At 63.6% G+C, this 1,199-nt stretch overlaps 1 protein-coding gene across 1 annotated transcript in view; it reads left to right on the plus strand.

Annotated features, from left to right (window-relative positions):
- The window catches only part of BIN3 (bridging integrator 3), a 29,842-nt gene extending 29,296 nt beyond the window's left edge, over positions 1 to 546 (plus strand). Inside the window, exon 10 of the mRNA XM_029964579.1 lies at positions 304 to 546. Coding sequence (XP_029820439.1) covers positions 304 to 450 — 147 coding nt within the window. The 3' untranslated portion in view covers positions 451 to 546. The remainder of the gene's footprint in view (positions 1 to 303) is intronic.
- The last annotated feature ends 653 nt before the right edge of the window (positions 547 to 1,199 follow it).

Here is a 1,199-nt window from a genome sequence, read left to right on the forward strand (position 1 = left end):
CCGGGGGGGACAATCGAGGGGACGCAAAAAGGGAGGGTGGCGGGTGCCCGGGTGGCAGCCCCGCAYGCGCCGCTCCCAGATGGGAAGCGAGCGGGGAGAAGGGCAGCGTGTTATTAAAACGTGTTGAGTTTGTAATAATCCAAGGGGGTGGCATCGCCACATGGGAGGGAGCTATTTTAGACACAAACGCTCCGGAGAGGGGCTGCCGAGGGCACCCGCGGGAGGGAGGGGGGGGGTGACGGGGGAGAAGGAGACCCTCCGCAGCCCTCCCCCTTCCCCTCCCCAATCCCGCTTTTCCAACAGGTTGTGTATTACACGGAGATGCACAAGATTTTTGGGGACCTGACGGCGCAGATCGACCGGCCCGGGCTGAGCGATGAGCAGCGGGAGAGGGAGAACGACGCCAAGCTGAGCGAGCTCCGGGCGCTCTCCATCGTGGCTGATGACTGAGGGGAGGAGGGGGGTGGCCCCCCTCGACCCCAGCTCCCAGCCCAGGGGTGGATTTGGGGCGCTGGAACTGCTCCCTTTGCCGCATGGATCCCTCCTGCCCCGACGAGGGGCGGGGGGCACAGCGGGGGCCACCCCCTGCCAGCGTCTGGAGATTGGTTTTTGCCTCCCCCACAGACGGGTTTTGCCTTAAATTGGGGGGTGTGGTGGAGCAGGGAAGGGAGGTGTCCCATGTGGATGAAGGTGGGAATGGGATGGGGGCTGCTGGCCTTTTCCAGGCACTCCCACAGTCCAGACCCACTCCAGGAGGATGAGACACCCCACCCTCAAGCCCCTTCATTTTGTGCCTTAGGAGCCCAGCGGCCCCCCCAGGGGAGGGTAAAAATCGCTGAAATCCCTTTTTTTATTTTTTTGAGGGAAAGGGTGATGATTCCCGTGCCGAGCATCCCTGCCTCTTTGCATGGGAGTGGCACAAAATGCCTCTGCCCCACAGCTTGGGGGAAGGTACAAGGGGTACCCAGGGAGGGGGAGCCCAGAGAGATCCATAAAGGAGGATTTTTTCCCCAGCTAGGAGAAAATCCAAGGAAAACTGGAGGGGGGGTGAGGGGGGATGCTGCAGCCCCTCCTCGGTGTCCGGGGGAGGGCACGGGGGCTCCGCCGCTCTTCTCCAATAAAGTTTTTGGGAGCGCAGCGCCGGTCGCTGTCGGTGCCCATCGCCGTGGCCTCGGGGCCACCGCCGGGCCGCTGCCGCC

This window comes from Manacus vitellinus, unplaced genomic scaffold (assembly GCF_001715985.3).
Source record: "Manacus vitellinus isolate BGI_N305 unplaced genomic scaffold, ASM171598v3 scaffold_74_pilon, whole genome shotgun sequence".
In the NCBI taxonomy this organism is placed as follows: Eukaryota; Metazoa; Chordata; class Aves; order Passeriformes; family Pipridae; genus Manacus; species Manacus vitellinus.